Source organism: Phragmites australis, chromosome 1 (genome assembly GCF_958298935.1).
Source record: "Phragmites australis chromosome 1, lpPhrAust1.1, whole genome shotgun sequence".
Classification (NCBI taxonomy): domain Eukaryota; kingdom Viridiplantae; phylum Streptophyta; class Magnoliopsida; order Poales; family Poaceae; genus Phragmites; species Phragmites australis.
Window position 1 is genome coordinate 46,413,472 of NC_084921.1, and position 15,726 is coordinate 46,429,197.

The following is a 15,726-nucleotide window of genomic DNA, read 5'->3' on the forward strand; positions in this document are numbered from 1 at the left end:
ACGCTAGCCATTCACTGTTGGACGCCAACGACTTGTCTTATTAGGTTTGGTGTCGTTACCTGTTGCCATGTTGGGCTTGTTTTTTTGTCATTAGGAGTTACGCTTGTTGCAGCGAGAAAAAGTCAAAGGATCAAGAGACTCAAGAAAATATTGTTGACGTAACGGGCTTAGTATCAGTTGGTGCTATCCAAGTCTTTTGGCACGTTATCAACCTCTGCATGCTTCATCGAGTCATTTAGCACGTTTTTAACTACTGTATTTGCTTCACCGACTCATCATGCATGACCCCAACTGACTGCGTGATCACTTTCACCACTTCACTGAGTCACCATACGTTCACTTCTACCGTAAGACATATCACAACCGTTGCATGCAATGGACCACTAACAAGCTGAACCTATCACTATGTTTGATTATAGCGTATAAATACATGCATTGCTCTCATCAATAATTAACACACTCACTAATTATTCCTCAAATAGATATGATATATATGCTTATTTTTTTCAAAAAATCTAGATGTACATATATACACCTATGCCCTCACTTGTGTCCATCCATGGGTTCCTACTTGTGTTTTAAGACTATTATTATTCTTAATTTGACCTAAAATGGGTGTTTCCTCGGGCGACAAGCTCAATCATCTATTTATGAGCGGATGGCTCTCATGTTATCTTCTTCCTCTCACTCACGCAATCGCTCCTGCTCCGGCAGTGCTCCTCCACCCCTCCGCGCATATCGCCCATGTCGCGCTAACCCACCCCGCATCGCATCCGCCACCACCATCGGGTCATATTGTTTCTCCAAACATCCCTCTAAACCTAGGAAGTACATCAATGACCTCCTAAATTGCCCCCGCTAATCCCTCTGAAATCACCGTCACCTGATAGATCGGGCTTGTTTTCAAACGCCTGATAGTTGGGAACTATGGTGTTTTAAACTAACCCAGGGTGGCGGTTTAGGGAAATGAGGCATCACTAATCTATTACAAATATTAAAGGGCCGCAAATGGGAGCAATTCTAGGGTTTATATAGATCCCACATATATGTGCGTATATATACATGGATACATATATGTATCTATATATATGTATACATGTACATATGCATACGTATATATACATATACATGCATACATATATGTCCTCATATATACACACATATATACGTATATATATATATATATATGCATATATGTATATACACACACATACACATAATTTTTTCCCCGAAATTCTTGAAAAATAGCGAAAGAATAATAGTTATATTGATAAATCGGCTGAATAATCTAAAATGCATAGAAAAATATCTAAAACTCAAATAAATATGAAACAAATTTAGTTAGATTCGTATTACTATCGTCTACATATTAAAACTATGTGTATGCATGAAAGTGCCATTGTTTTCCTTATAAATAAATGAATGTGTTAAATATTGATAAATTTATAAATAAATATTGAGATGTCCAAAAATGATAAATCTAATTCTTTAGTTTTCTTTTATTAGGTTTTGTGTAAAAAAACGGACGTGGTATAGACGCGTTAATCCGTCTAGTTAAAATTAGCTTGCTGTGCTTTGCTGAGGGGCTTCCACTCCGGAGTTTGTTAGCCTAACCAATCTGAATTTGGCTAGACCCTTTTTTAAAAGCTATATATATCTCCAACTCCAACCTCGTGTTCCTTGCTTCGTTGCTCTGTCCACCAAACTCAAATTCGCGGTATTGATCCTCCATTCTGATTTCTCCAGAAAAATATAATCAGGATTAAAAAGCAGCTCAAGGTTGCACGTTTTCCGCAGTGAAAGGGAACAAGACAAGGAGAACTGCGAGTACCATTCTACTACGTTCTTCTGACTTCCTCGCGCAGCCGACTAATGAAAGAACAAATAAGTAGCTTTCCTATCTAATGGTGTGCTGACAAGCGTCCACAGATGGACCAGGTTATGTGAACACAAAATCGCAGCATCGAGCATCTGGATACCAACTTATAACCGCCGCTTGTAGCATCAAAGATGAATTACTGCAGCACATGTTGCGAGACCTTTTAAGTTTTTTTTTAAATACATATAAGAGCTATATATCTTTGAATTAAGACGTAAGAAATAAAGTACCGTACACATCAACTTAGTCAGTTTTGGGATAAGAACAAGATTAGTGGAATTTACAGAATAAACGGAGCAACCAAACGAAAGACAAATGTGCAGATTAGGTAACGGAACCGACAACCTGTAACAGATCCATCAGAATGATGAGATTTCCTGTCTCAGTGTCGCACTGTTGCTTGATGTCGTCCAGATTACAGCCTCCAAGAAGTTGACAAAGACGTGGTGATTCTTGAAGATGACAATATTTTACGACAAACATATCTTTCGACAGATTAGAAGTATCAGGAAATTTAGACCTCTCCTAAATCCACTGTCCACCTTTCCTCGAAGCTCCCTTCACCAGCTCAGGAGCGTCATGTCCGTTTGTGGTGCCCGAACGCACAGCAGTCGCCACCACGCGACCTTTTAGGTGTATCAGTGGCAGTGGGCGGCGCCTGCTTCTTTTTTCAGATGATACGGCGAGTTGCTTTTTCGTAAATCTTACCGTGAGCGACAAGGATTTTGGTCTCCTGTTGGTGGGTGATGTGATACCTGGTTGCTGCAAGCGATTCGATCAGATAACTCTATTGGGAGTGTCCCGGAAAGCAGTTTTAGGTCCAAGAGCCGGAATAGGAATCGTGGTAGTAGAAGAGTGAAGGGAATGTTTACCAGTATACGAGTAGTATACTCTTTGGAGTTTGGAGACAGCAAATCACGTGCTCAAATCAGATGGAGATTTCAGAGCCGGCTTCCGGTGCTAGCAAGGTTCAAATGGGCGTGACTTAAAAGGAAACTTCGCCCCGCGTGTCTTGCTAAATTTGGAGGATCGGAAAGCCCTGCGGATGACCAGCGAACATGTGAACAGCGTTTTTATCTCTACAAGAGCGGATTTTGGGCCGTCGGCAACTGAGACGGTCCCAGTCGTGGCCAAAACGTGGCAAAAAAAAATCCTAATATCTTCTAATTTTCTATGACCTAAATTGTTTTATATTAGTTGACTAAGGCTTCCACTTAGCCTATGCCCCGGGCACAGGCTCAACTTCTCTTTAGGGCTCTTTCTAAGTTTAAACACTTAGTTGTTGATCTGATTCTTAGACCACGCCTAAGGATTCTTGTCGCGAGCGACAGGTGAAGAGATTTTCGTTCTTTTCAGTGCTCTAACGGTTTTACTTTACGGTTACTGTCACGAAGAAATTTACAGAGTCATTCATTTCAAGACGGGATTCTATCTCATTTCTCTTTACGATTCCTCTCGAAGTTAAGCTGTTTAAGATGAGAGAAAATAAAAGAAATAGGAACAGAAAAGAGAATTAGTAACTAAACAAAATGAAAAAAATGTAGTTTGAGATGATCTTACCAGAGGTAGAGTTTCGCCATTGCCTCTACCGAAACGGTGTGCCTTTCCAGTGTTCTTAGATAATACTCCCTTCAATTGCAAATATAGGTCGTTTTAGACTTATGCATATTGATTAAGAAAATAGATCAAATAATCTTGTTGCCTCTTATTTATTCTGTATTAGAAAAAAATAATTCATTTATTTGTAAAAGTGATAGCATTTATTAAACAAAAGTAAGAAATGAAAAAAATATATATAAAAATTTAAAAATTACTTATATTTAAAGAATAGTTAAAAAGACTAAAAACCAGACAAATCGAACGCCAGGGAGCCCCGGCGGTAACCCCGAGGCACCCTCGGTTTCTGAGGGTGTGGCGCCTCTTTGCGAAAGAAAATAATCGGACGCCAGGATTGCTACGGACGGAGCTTTCGTAGCAGTCCAACTCGGAGTCGATACGTGCGACATGCCAACTGTGTGCCATTGTGACGTTGTGAGGACGCTCATTAAAGGAGTGTGCCCTCAGTCATCCGATCACTACGCTTGTGCGAACACTACCCACTGTATCACATGTCTTCTCCCTCGTACCGCGCCCGCCATCGTCAATCAGCGCCGCGCGCGCGCCCGTGCCTGCCTGCAAATCTGCAATATTACCCGCGGTCTCACCGCCGTAATAACCCGTTCCTCGCGCGCGATCAACGGTCTAAGATGGGCCGGCAAGCGGGCAGGACGGCTAAAGCAAGCTTCCAAATGCGCACGTCGATGTCAAAATTGTCAGCCGCAACGCCGGAGTGGCTGTCACTTCGGACGGGCCGGCGGCCCCCACGGGCGGGATCGACCAGCTGCCCTGCTAAAAGCGGCCAGCTGGGTCTCCGGTGAACTGCGTGAATGATACGTCTGCTGGCATTGTCGTCGTCTGTCGAGAGCTGCCGCTTTACGCTACGCAACGGCACGTTCGTCTGTCCGTGGATGTGCCTCCGACGCACGCGGCCCGGGTGTAGTGTGCGCACCGGCACAGCTGCTGAACTGCACCACAAGGACAATCACTGAGCCGCGTGGCCGGGTGGGAGGTGCAGTCCTTTTCGCGTACGTGTTGGCTGGCCTGGCCCATCGGCGAGCTGTTGCGCAGTGGCAAGTGCGGCGATCGGAGCAGCCCCTATCATTGCTCGACCAAGCCATGCGGCGCGGTAGTTACGCTATGGGCCTCGTCGGGTTGTGCCCATCACGGCGTGGCGCGCGCCCGCCCGCATGATTGATCGCCTGACAAGTCCACGCCGGGAATCTTGAACGGACCGGATGCTTTCCGGCGTTCTGGATAGAACCGGCTGAGCTGGCTGGCGCTCCAGATGATCTGGTGTCGTTGTTGTTGTGCCAGTACTGCGATGGACACGTTACGGAAGGGCGCACGCGCTGGCACCTAGCTACTCCTGCAAGGAGGGATGAGGATGGTGACGTGACGGTACGAGATTTGGTACATGGAACGCGAAGCGACGGTGCTGCTGCGCGCGCGTAGGCTGTGTGGGGACGGCGGACAGCGACGCGGGCGAACGCAGGGGGCACCGGAGGCGCGCGCTGATCTGACGCACCCGCGCGTGCGCGGCGCTCTCGGAAGGTGCTGAGGTGGGATGGGGTGCGGGAGGGGAGGGGGCCGGCACTCGGCAGGGCGTGAGGCGTCGGCTCCCCGCGGCCGCTCCCGTGCGTGCGTGCGCCAACGATGGAGCAGCCGCGGGTCTGATGGGCCATTAATCTAGGGAGCCCATGGCTTTTTAAAAGGAAAAACTTTATATGATCTCTCTCAATTATTACTCGATACTCGAGTCTGTTTATCTCTTCAAATTTTGTGATATCTTACATCTTCTAACTATTTAAACTGATGTAATTTATCTTATCAATTATTTTTTATGGTGGTTTCATCCTACATGACGACAACTCAGACTGTTTTGTTGGCGACATTTCGCTGATGTGGCATAAAAAATTCAAAAATAATCACAATAATCACATTTTTTAGAAAAAAAATACTATAGACAATTCTAAAACCGTCAATGATTTTTTTCAAAAATAATATTATTTGCATCATATTTCATAGAGAGGAAGCTTGAAAAAAATGCTTTAAAAACATGTAACTCATTTATTAACTCATGTCAAGAAAAATATTAAGACATAAATACATATTTTTTATGTATAGGGTGTACCTAAGAGGATCTATCAAATTAGTTACACTTCATTTAGAGTTTTATTAATTTCTCCATTATTTTTACAAAGTTCACAGTCATAAAGTGAACATATTGGTTTTTATTGGTTTCCTTTTAAAATCGATAACTAATTCATCTAAGCTTCAAATCAAGTGAAACAAATTTTGTTGTATTCCTTGTAACATGATCTACATGATAAAGGTATTTATACTCATGAAAAGATTGTATATTTTTTGTGAGAAAATTTATTTTCTAAACATAGTTAAGCGCATAGATTAATTGTTTGATAATCCAAAAATCATGAAACAATTTTTTAGTCTTCTTACATGATCCTCTATATTCTAAAAATATATAAAATCATGAAATAGTTATTGTAACGTGCAAGATTGAGTAAATGTGTTGCAACTAAATTAAGTCATAACTAATCCATCACACTCCTAAAATTAGTGAAACCATTTTTATTAGTTTACTTAAACAATTATTTGTGTAGTTATCATAAAAAAGTTAATTACAATGTTTTTTCTTAACATGCTCACTTTATGCTTGTGAACTTAGTAAAAATCATGGAGAAATTAATAAAACTCTAAATAAAGTGAAACTAATTTTATAGATCCTCTTAATGTACATCCTACACACACAAAATATGTATTTTCATATTAATATTTTCCTGGATGTGAGTTGATAAATGAGCTGCACGTGTTTTAAAGCACTCTTTTTTCAAGTTTCCTTTCTATAAAATATGATGCAAATGTCACTAGTTTTGAAAAAAATCACATGAGTTCTTAGAATTGTCTCTGGTATTTTTAATATTTTTTTATTTTGATTTTTTGATACCACTTCAGCGAGATGCTGCCATGCTGCCAACAAGGTAGGCTTAGTTATCGCCACGTAAGATAAAATAACTATCAAAAACCAATTAAGAAGAAAATTTATACTAATTTAGATAGTTGAAGAAGATGAATTATCTGACTTTACGATTTGAGAGGACAAACATACTTAACCAATAGTTGAGGGAGGCCATATAATTTTTTTACGTTTAGAACTGATCAGCATTATGGCAATTCGGCAAGGTTCAGCCAGCCCGCCATAGGCCCATAGCTTAGATGGGTCCAGCATCCCATTCCCAAGTCCAATACGGACCTGATTCCTGCGATGCTGCGCTGACCCAATTTGCATCCCTCAGTCATCTCGTTCTCGTCCTGATTTCAAAAACTGCAACGCGCCGACTTATAAGCTTGTTCGGAGTCAGCCAGCACAATTACTACTTCCTTTTCATTTACTTGTCACTATTTTACTGTACGACCGTACCTTTTTAATTTATAGATATTTAAAACTTTTACATTATTAGATTTATCATGAAATAAACTTTACCAATATTATTTTTTTCAAATATCTATAAATTCTTTTTAAAAAAAGTTCAATCAAATTTGCTATAGTAAAAAATAGTGCCAAGTAAATGGAAACTAAGACAGTACAAGCCGAGCACCCCATCACGGTTGACAGGCAAAGATGGACGTGCCCACCTCATACCGAACTCGTGAACGTGCATGCCACCAGCCTAATAAGCTAAGCAGACGCACCGCACCTATCATAAACAGCTATGCTTCCTTAAAGCATCACAGGCTTCAACCCCATTCCGATTGACCCCACGTCAGTCAACTCGCCGGCCATGCTACATTACACCATGCCACAGACTTCTCCGCCGATGTCGCCGCTGAGTGCTCCTGCCACGCCCCGCACCCCTGGCGCCGGCGCGTCCACCGAGGCGCCGCAGCAGCCGGCCTCGCCACGCACGCCCCGGCCCGCGATCACGCTGACCGCGCCACCGTCCAACAAGAGGAGGCGCCGCGGGGCAGCGCGCTCCTCCCTTCGCGCCGTGCGTGCGCTGTTCCGATCCCTCCCGATCCTCGCCCCGGCGTGCCGGTTCCCCGGTGTCATCCCGCGCCACGGCGGCGGAGGAGGCGGTGGCGCGTCGCGGGGGCACGACGGCCATGTCAGCGGTGCGTCGCGCACGACGGGGACGCTGTTCGGGCACCGCAGGGCGCGGGTGACGCTGGCGGTGCAGGAGACGCCTGGGAGCGTGCCCATCCTGCTGCTGGAGCTCGCCATGCAGACGGGGAGGTTCATGCAGGAGATGGGCGCCGAACACCTGCGCGTGGCGCTCGAGTGCGAGAAGAAGCCGCCGGGCGGTGGCGCAGGCATCGGACGCACGAGCCTGCTAGACGAGCCGCTGTGGACGGCGTACGTGAACGGGCGCAAGATCGGGTACGCCGTGCGCCGGGAGCCCACGGAGGACGACCTCACGGTCATGCAGATCCTGCGCACAGTGTCGGCCGGCGCCGGCGTGCTGCCGGCCGACGTCGTGGGCGGTGGCGGCGCCCCCGAGGGGCAGGAGGCCTTCGACCTCGCGTACATGCGCGCGTACTTCGACCGCGTGGTGGGGTCCCGGGACTCGGAGTCGTTCTACATGCTTAACCCTGACGGCAACAATGGGCCGGAGCTTAGCATCTTCTTCATCAGGATATGAAAAATTGCGACACTTCCTTTTAAAATTTGGATTTCGTGTGACTGAGATTAGCGAGTAAAACATAGTTTTAAGCTGTAAGCAGGTACTTTGCTCTACGGGTAGCCGGGTAGGTCGATGCTCTGTTTCTCTCTTTGTGTTCTATGTGAGGGCTTTTGAAAGTATACATATATAAGCTTTAGAACATAGACTAGGAAAATGGCGTCCTTCACGAGTGTGTACACTGCACTCTGGCTGCTACTGAACTGGATTATAATGTGTGTGGTCCTAGATTATAATTTGCAGGGAATAAATGCAAAAATACGATAGGGTTTATGCAGTCCGTATAACTAACATTTAGAGGGAGGCCGATGGCCATCCAGGAGACGAGGTCCCCCAGGCTGCACATTCTGTCGAACAGCAGGCGCGGGTCTCGTGTGCTGGCTGCGCGTTTCCGCGTCGGCCTTGAGCTTGTCACCTTGTGCCCTTGCCTTCCTCGTCCTCGATCCACCGACACCGCCCAAGCAAAGAAGCCTGTTGTCGTCTGCCCCTATGCTGTGCCATCCTTGAGCCCCCGCCGCCGCCCAAGTAGGGAAAGCCCGTCGTCGCGCCGTGCACCGCCTCCGCATTGGAGTGCGTGGCTGCTCCCGCTCGCACTGTCCTAGGGACGAAGTTGCCGCCCATGGGGAACCCACGGTCAGCGGTCGATATGGACCGTCGAACCGTCCGCCGGTGCCGAGCATCCGCCAAAGGCCAGTGATCTCGATCAGGCTAACAAATTACCTGGTCGAGTTCTCAGAGGTTGGTGAATCTACACATGCGATTATATAATCGGTGGTGACTCTACCTAATTAGTACCTAATTAGTTTGGGTCCTAATCACCTAGATCATTCTGTGAGACTCGTACAAACTCTAATATTCCAATGTGTCGCCTACACCAACACCAATGGATCTACCGGCTTTCTCTACTTTCGGCTCATCTTCACCAAAGTATAGAACCCTATCAGACCTAACCGATGGCATCTTCGAATCAATGTCTAATGCTTATTTATGTGTTCATGTGGTGAGCTATATACGATCTAAGGGAATTAGTCCAATAAAGATGAGCTGGAGATAGCGTTGTCGTGCGCGGGAGAGACAGGAGAGCGGGCGGGGCGTTCTTGTTTCTTCTTCGTAAAAAAACTTGGGTAAGATCTACCGAAGCGGATAGCCTTAACCACAGTGTATGCTATAGGAAAGCCCGAGGGCCCTTCCCGTCCCTATCAGGGGAGATGCCAACCGTCTCTCCTTTCTACGAACACGACTTCTTCTGGCAGGCTGAAGCCTATAAAACAAGGAGATTTCTACCTAGTTGGGCGATATGGTACTAAACACTGGACAGTGGGCACCCCTGCAACGTCTCATGCGAGTACAGAACCGCACTAACACAGTTCAGTAGTTGACTGGGATAAACCGGAGATCGTGTCTGGATTCCAAGGCAAAGCTTAGAGGATTGAAACAGGTGAGTAGCTATTCGTTTGCACCTGAAAAAAATTCCAGTTCTCCGATCTGCCCCAAAAGTTTTCGTTCGGTCTCACATTTCAGTTGTTAGACTTCACAGTTCTTTGTCAATCATATTTGGAAGAAAATTGCTACTTTTTCTTGATGTAACTTGTTGGAGCAATAGTTCGTCTTGCTCCAGCAAGTACTGCGAGAGTTTCTTCTAAGAAGAAGATTCAAGCTTGGAGATAAAATTTGAGAGTAAGGAACACTATGAATATATTAATAATAGAAAAATGTATCACTCTGAAAGGAGTATTACAGCGTGACTTGTTGTCTTGCTTGTTCTCTCCCGTTGTGTTCGTCCTTTGTTTCTCGCTGCCCCTACTTCTTTTTCTCTTCTCAGGTGACCATAGCCCCCTATTTATAAGGTTATGCGTAGCTTGACATACAAATTATCGTAATGTACGAATATATAGGACCTGACCGAATTGCTAGATCTTATCCCAGATAACTACTTTCTATCCTATCGGGGAGATAAATATCCACCGTAGTAACAATCGTGGTGCCTGCCCCCTGAAGTCGGCGAGAGTTGATCACCAATTGCGACCCGACGCCGCACTGTCAGGGGTGTCAGGATAGCCTCCACTACGCTGGAGTGTCAGAGCGTCGTCTATCAGCCTATGCTTTTTATACCGGTCACTTCCTTGCAGGTAAAATACGACCGGTACTCCTCTTCCGGCAGATCTTTCCTAAGGCCTGCTGACTCACCCTGCTGCCCTCGGGAAGGCAGCTCGATCAGCCCGAGGCGGGAGCCTCGGGAGGCATGGAACTGGGAGGTGAAGGCTTTTTGAAAGCAGGACCCCAGAGGGCCGGAGCTTCAGGAGGTCGAAGCTTCGGAGGACAAGATTTCGAGAGGTCGTGTTTCTAGAGATTTCGGGAGGTCAAGCTGGTGGAGTCAAGGGAAGGCTTCGTAGGTACGAAGGGGTAACGTGGCTGGGCTGGAGTCACAGCACGTGGATCGGCACGGCACGACCTGTTTAGCTAACAGGTCTAAACGGACCGTGTCTCAATGAGCTCGTGCCGTGCCAGACCGGGCCACCCATTTAACCATCTCTGAGTGCCACATCAATCCCAACGACCCCGACGACTGACGACAATGTTGATAGCAGTCTTTCTTCATGACGACTATCGATCACAGACATGAGTTAACCCTAAGGCAAAAATCACACACCTGGTCCGAGAAAGCTTTTTTGTTGTCTAAAATCCATAAGAGGTTATATGTGATGGATGCTGGCTTGGTTGGCCACAGAATAAAGTCAATAACACGTTCAAGCTGATTTCTTTAAAAAAGTAGAAAGAAAAGAAATGATTTTTAAAAAAAATATAGATTTACACTCACACAACTGCACAGAAACTGTACGAGTGTCTCTCGATTAACGCCGGGGCTTAAACCCGGATCGCTCCCACTAAAGCTGCTTCCAGTAATTGGTCGGTTCGGCAGCCTCATGCAAGGCTAAGGCATGCATGCATTTCAGCTCGTGATGACTCTTATTGTACCGGACTAGTACTGTATACTCGATGGTCTCTCCGGATAGCTAGCTGGGAGTGGTTGCTGAATCACTAAGTCACGAGTCCAAGGTTAAATCAACCCATGCCCTACATGGCTACAGCCTTGAATAAAAAGCAGTGCCTTTCGGTGTGGCGGGCCGAGACAACCACCAAACCAAAAACTAGATGTCACCTTCCTCGTGCATATATAGGGACGCAAGGTGGTAAGTGGAGCTGAACAACGAGGAGGAAGATGAGGCATCGAGCGCGCAGCACGAAGGATTCCATGGCTGGTGTGACGGGCGAGTTCATTCTGGGGAAGGGATGCGTCAGGATTTGAAGCTGAAGACGATGTGGAAATGGTTGGCGCGGTGCGCGAGTGTGGAGGCCGTTTTTCGGGTAAGACTCAACGACCACTCGTAAGCCTTTCTGTCAGCAGAGAGTAACTAGGTCTCCTTGAAACTGCGCCAAAGCCTCTAAAGCCTAGATCAGTAGAATGCGTCCATTCAGAACTCTTATACTACTTCTACTCATCTCTGGAGTCAATTGGACGATGGTGCGGAGCCGTGGAAGACCTGCTCTACGTTCAGGATCTGTGTAGCTAAAGCTAGGGTCACTAGAGAGAAGTACGATCATATACGGGGAAACTCTTGTTTGCGTTGATCTACATTTGTGTCGGTGTTGTCCTTTTGTTGGTCGCCGTGTGCAGTCATGCTAAGCATTTTAGAGCAACATGTGGGTTTCACGAGCACTTCTGATCAAGGGAAATGTTGTATCGTTATCAGGGACACCTTGATCCTTAATTGCAACCTTACTGGCGTACAATCCATGCTAGTTACAAACGACTATAGTGCCGTGAGCATTTGATGCTTATGCCAAATACATGTTCAACGCTCTGTTTCCTTTTCACGACGCCACAGCAGCTCAATGCTCAATTTCCTTTTCACTTATCTTATGTCAGGTCCTTTGCTCGTTGGAAGTATACGGTTAAGCATTAAATCGTACTCTATTTTTTTAACTGCAAGGCAGGAGCATTGGAACATACTAACATAGACTGTAATAAGAGTACAATATAAAGAAATCTACATTTCCACAGCCATCTCATGCGAGCACAAACTGGACTAGGATCCGTGCTACAGTATCAATGACCTTAGCCTTTGTTCCGAGCTGTTGGATTGAGAACGGACAACGAGATTATTGCTACAGTGTTTTACACATAATACTCTTGCTACAATGATTCACTGTAAATTACTGTAGCGGCACTCACATTTTACTGTTAAAAAATATTGTAGCCCATTTTTGCTCTGTAAAGACAGAGGATCCCAGTCCGCACAAACTAGCACTAATGCAACTGCCTGGGGTTAAGCAGGGCATCGTGTGCCTGGAACTTTGGATGCCAACGTAGAAGGCCTTCCATTCAGACCATCTGTTCGGGCAGTTTTGCTCCGCCGCTCTCTTCACTACATGCGCAATTCACTGCCAGGAAGGCAATAACCTACTGTACTCTAATAGTTGCGATTCAGCTACAAAGGAAAACTACCACCAGCAAAGTTCTCTCTAAAATCCTACAAGAAATACCAAGAGGAATAGCACGCGGAGTGATGGATGTATCGAACTGGCTTAAGAAATTGGACAGTGAGAAATCATTGCAATGAGATGCATTTGGAATTTGAGCTAAAGCGTGAGCCACAAAGCCTGCACTTCCATTGTGTACACTTCGTCAAGAGGTTTTCCCTTCCGGGCGACGGCAAGCTGAGCTTGTGCTCAGCCTGTTATCTTCAGCGGCACAAGACTTGATGGTTTGCGATCGTGATAGGATTCCACAAACATAACACTCATCAGCTGTTGTTTCATCGGCTACGTGCATCCATGATGTACAGGCCAAGATATAATTATTCTATTATCCAAAAAAATCGTCTGTTATTACAACCTGCTCAGTTCAAACTGCTTAAGTTTTGATGATGGACATTGCATAGTTCTCATAATTAATGGTTGTACAATGCTTGTAACTTCAATAGGTATATGCTCACCATGCACATGGTCTCACTTATGAGCTCATAGTTCCTATTAGGACAACTACAATGTGGAAAAAAAAAGTTTATATGTAATAAATATAGTCTTACTGTTTGCTCATAGCTATTGTGAAACCAGTTCGTAACACAATCAATACAAAAGTTGTCCATTGTTATATAGGTAGTCCACAAGCTAATAAATTATATTATTTTACTATATCACTATATATATGAAATAGAATACTCAAAAGCCGTTGCCTCATCCAAATAGCTATTGCCCCTGCGAGTAGCCGTTGCTGGTTCCTCAACCTACCCCCATATACTACTGCCTACAAAATATGCACATAAATATTGTGCTCTTTATCATAACTACTATCATATATAAGTAGTGTAGTAAATCCTATCTATATAGAATACTAACTTAGATACATTATTGTTACCCTTAGTAGCACAAAATTTCCCCCTAGCCCCTACAGTCATCAGGAAATGTACAAAGGTGTTAGGAACAGGTACAGTGCAAAAGTCAAAAGGTGTAAAATACTGCTACAACAGCGGGTGTGACTACAGTCCCGCTACAGTAACACCAATAGGGAAAAAACGTTTTTCCCCTGCTTTATATAGCTCTCATCTACTTTATATAAAATATCTATAGGTAGAGATGAAATTACGCATCTATCCATCGTCTACAAAAGAATCCCGAGAGAAGCAAGAAGAGACCACTCTCTATTCATTTACGTATTAGACTCCTCTCTCTTGGTTCTTTCTCTTCTCTCTATCTCTCTAGTTTTCCTTTGTAGAAAGGGGTTGGCCAAGCTACCCCACTGTTGTTCCTTGCAATAATACGCTGGAAATTTGGGCACAAGGCGCTACAATGGTTCAGCGAGCGTGGAGTGCGCTCCGAGTTTCATTCTCAGCTCTAGACAATGTGCTTTCCTAGGACGAAGATGACGAATGGTTCTCTCAACTTCTTGTTTTCTTCCTTGCTGTATCCCATTTGACAAAGTCCAGATGGCTTGGTTCAAGCAGTAGCAAACAAACAATGTATGTTCGACACTAGAGATCATTTTAAATGTGTTCTTTCTTCAAATCAAAGCTTTCCGCCTTTATGGCTCCTTTGGAATATATGAATTTTACATGAATAGTACATAAATTTTACAAGAATCATTCTAATTTTACAGAAAACATATAAGATTCAGAAAAAAAATCCTACAATAAAAAAGAGTCCTTAGCACTCTCTGAGAAAAAGTGTCTATTTACCTAAAAAAAAATTGAATTACAAGCGAGAAAAACAAAGAAGACGGGTAATTTAATCCCAACACATGCAGGAAATGTGAATGGATTGGTTCTCTCAACGCAAACAAATTTAGGTAATATAGAAATTAGCCGATGACAGTGGTACAGCCCACAACTAACTTAATTCCTATAACAACTTTAGAATAAAATCAAACTCAAGCACCTGATCCTGTGTTTACTAGGGGAAATGAAAAAAAGGAACAAATGGAAAGGAAAAACAGGACTACCGAAACAGAGAAAAACTGAAAAAAAGAGATTATATTCTCAAACCAATGCAAAACTATCATTGCTCATTTACAGCCTGAAATTTGTTGACTATTCAACCAAGAATCCAACAACCAGTGTCCACGTCGGATGGGAGGACTACTGCACAGCTAGGAATGAGATGCACAACCAGGAATCCAAGTTGTAGCTATAGTCAATTGAGGTGTTGACATTCTAACGGATTTCAAGCACCGGCAAGTTGAGTGCGTCGAGCGAAATGGCAGCTGCTGTCAATGGGTTGCAAGGATAGATGCGTTTTTCTAGAAAAACGGTATGAGGAAATAATTTCTTGCAACTCTTCTTGTACAATGATCATCACAATATGTGCACTTTTAGCTCTCTCTCAATTTTCCACGGTGATTTTGCACATAAAACTTGATACTATCTCTTTTAAACTTTGACACTATCTGTTTTATTCTACTATTTCTATTTGTCGCATACCCTGAAAATAAGTTCGATCCTACATGTGCATATGCATCTATGAAGTGTGGCTCGGTTAAGTTCTTAGAATTCTTGATAGAGTTTGTGGCTACCTAGTGGATGATATAATAATTACATAAGGGGTTGCTGAACAATGGATGTAATTTCTATTGTTTTACCTTTGCACTGAATCGTTTGTTTGCATCGAAAATTTTCCCTTCAGTGATGCAGAAGGAAGCACTCCAAACACAAGCCATGCTTGTAAACACAAACCGGGCACTCATGTGCCGTGCTTGTAACCTCTTGCAATTTTATACTTTAGCTAGCTATGTATATAATGTAGTCATAATCTTCACGTCTTAGGATTGAAGACAACAAATTGGTTTGTGAATCACTGAATCCTGAGTCACTCCATGCAACCAGACAACACAAATATGAGATAGTATATAAATACCTGGCATGTATGTCAAAAACATCAGATAGACAGGTAAAAAGATTAAAAAAATAAAATTTGGGAACAACTCACTGCCTCTCTAGAATGAGCAAAATCACTGAAGCATGAGACTCCATGAGAACACATATACAAGATAGTGTA

General features: G+C 44.2%; 1 protein-coding gene and 1 non-coding gene across 2 annotated transcripts; one reads left to right on the forward strand and one right to left on the reverse strand.

Moving 5' to 3' along the window:
- The first annotated feature begins 7,226 nt into the window (after positions 1-7,226).
- On the forward strand, positions 7,227-8,239 carry LOC133890119 (protein MIZU-KUSSEI 1-like). Its single transcript, XM_062330567.1, has one exon. It carries the CDS (start codon positions 7,279-7,281, stop codon positions 8,134-8,136), a length of 858 nt encoding a protein of 285 aa, XP_062186551.1. The 5' UTR covers positions 7,227-7,278; the 3' UTR covers positions 8,137-8,239.
- Positions 8,240-9,287: 1,048 nt separating this feature from the next.
- Positions 9,288-9,413, reverse strand: LOC133891500 (U6atac minor spliceosomal RNA). Its single transcript, XR_009904233.1, has one exon. It is a non-coding gene; the product is annotated as a U6atac minor spliceosomal RNA (small nuclear RNA).
- Between the last annotated feature and the right edge of the window lie 6,313 nt (positions 9,414-15,726).